This window comes from Corvus brachyrhynchos, unplaced genomic scaffold (assembly GCF_000691975.1).
Source record: "Corvus brachyrhynchos isolate BGI_N302 unplaced genomic scaffold, ASM69197v1 scaffold26, whole genome shotgun sequence".
NCBI classification, from domain to species: domain Eukaryota; kingdom Metazoa; phylum Chordata; class Aves; order Passeriformes; family Corvidae; genus Corvus; species Corvus brachyrhynchos.
Genome location: NW_008239324.1, coordinates 4154623 through 4156136, shown reverse-complemented (window position 1 = coordinate 4156136; position 1514 = coordinate 4154623). Strand labels below are relative to the sequence as shown.

The window sequence follows — 1514 nt, the reverse complement described above, 5'->3', positions numbered from 1 at the left end:
GTATCCAATGGGAGCAAATCCGCTGCAAGTCAGGGAACAAGTACTTCTCCTTCCCCTTGAGGTAGGGGCTGTGCTTTTTGGAGACCCAAAGAGGCTGATGCTTGACTAAGGACCATTGTGCAATGCAGCTCTGTGTGCTGTGGGCTGTCACGCACTTCCACACTCTTCTTGCCTGCTCAGTGTCTCTGTGGTGTTTGTGGCCTCAAGTCGGGCCACTTCCAGTTTGAGCTGCTGGCTGAAGAAAAGTGTGTTTGTAGCAGATTTCATCCTCACTGCTGGATGTGCTGCCGTCAGCACCGGTGGTTCCAGACATCCCACGGTCGCTAATTCTGCTGATTTTTTACAAACAAAAACAAATCTACAAAAGCCATAGATGCCTTATGGGAAGGAGGAAGAAGGTAGCGTGGGAAGCTGCTACTAAAGGGAGAGTGTCTCACACAGTGGGAAGTAGCACTGCCAGATTGTTGTTGGGAGGCTCTGGGCATGTTTTGAGTAGCAAGAGGCAAGGACATGGAGCTGGATCCTCTTGCCAAAGCGTTTTCCTACTGTAAGCCAGCTCGGACAAGCTCCTGAGTCATGTTGTGTCCCTCTCACACCGCTGCTGCCTCTGTAGAGACATTTCAGCGTCTGATCCTTTTGCCAAACAATAAGAGCTTGCTGCCAGGTGTGGGTGAGCCCTGGAACGGACAGTGTCAGTGTTTGCCTGAGCTGGGAGGGCAGTGCCCACTGGTGAATCAAGGGGTGGCAGCTCCTGCTCAGGCTCTACACTTTTTCCCTGTGTGATCAGCACCCCAGATGGATGATGACCCAGGGGATCACAGGCTGGACACTGTCCTGTGGGAGAAGCTCCTTTTTAATCCTTTTGTTCCTGCGGGTTGGTCAGCTGCAACCTCTCAGGTATTTGGAGCAGGATGCCGATGTGGTGCCCTGAATCTTTTATTCCATGTCTGTCTGGGACTTCTGAGCAGTAAAAATTTGTCTCCTCGTGTCATAAACTTGTGTCTGTGGTGTATTTCAGCCGTTTCCTTTTTACACACACAACTCCTGCAGGCTTCACATGAGGCCATGTCTGTAACTGCTCCTGTGAGCTCTGTGCTGCCTGTCCTGGCACACGAGAGTGGCTTTGTCGGTGGGAGCATCTCCTCATGGTCGCAATTTTTGTCTGTGGGAGCATCTCCATACAGTCGGGATTTGTTGTCCGTGGGAGCATCGCAGCCAGTTGCTGCTGCCAGCAGCCTTTTGTTGAAGTCCTTAACAAAAATCTGTTGAGTCTTTAGCCAGTTAGTTTCCGGGTTGGGGATCTGCAAGATAAGTTTCTTTTGGGGGAAGGAAAAACAAACAAAGGTAGAGATATATTTAGCCCCTGGGGACTTCGGTGAAACCGGTTTCTCTCAGGTTAATGCTCAACCACCGGCCCCAGCCGGGCCTGGCACAGCACCCGGTTGTGTAACACCGAGTGTCAGAGACCCCCGGGACAGGGGACAAGGGCTGTGGGGGCAAAGCGGGGGGCTGTG

At 52.1% G+C, this 1514-nt stretch overlaps 1 protein-coding gene across 1 annotated transcript in view; it reads left to right on the top strand.

The window, feature by feature from the left end:
* The window catches only part of USB1 (U6 snRNA biogenesis phosphodiesterase 1), a 5296-nt gene extending 4301 nt beyond the window's left edge, over nt 1–995 (top strand). Inside the window, exon 5 of the mRNA XM_017740790.1 lies at nt 9–995. Coding sequence (XP_017596279.1) covers nt 9–65 — 57 coding nt within the window. The 3' untranslated portion in view covers nt 66–995. The remainder of the gene's footprint in view (nt 1–8) is intronic.
* The last annotated feature ends 519 nt before the right edge of the window (nt 996–1514 follow it).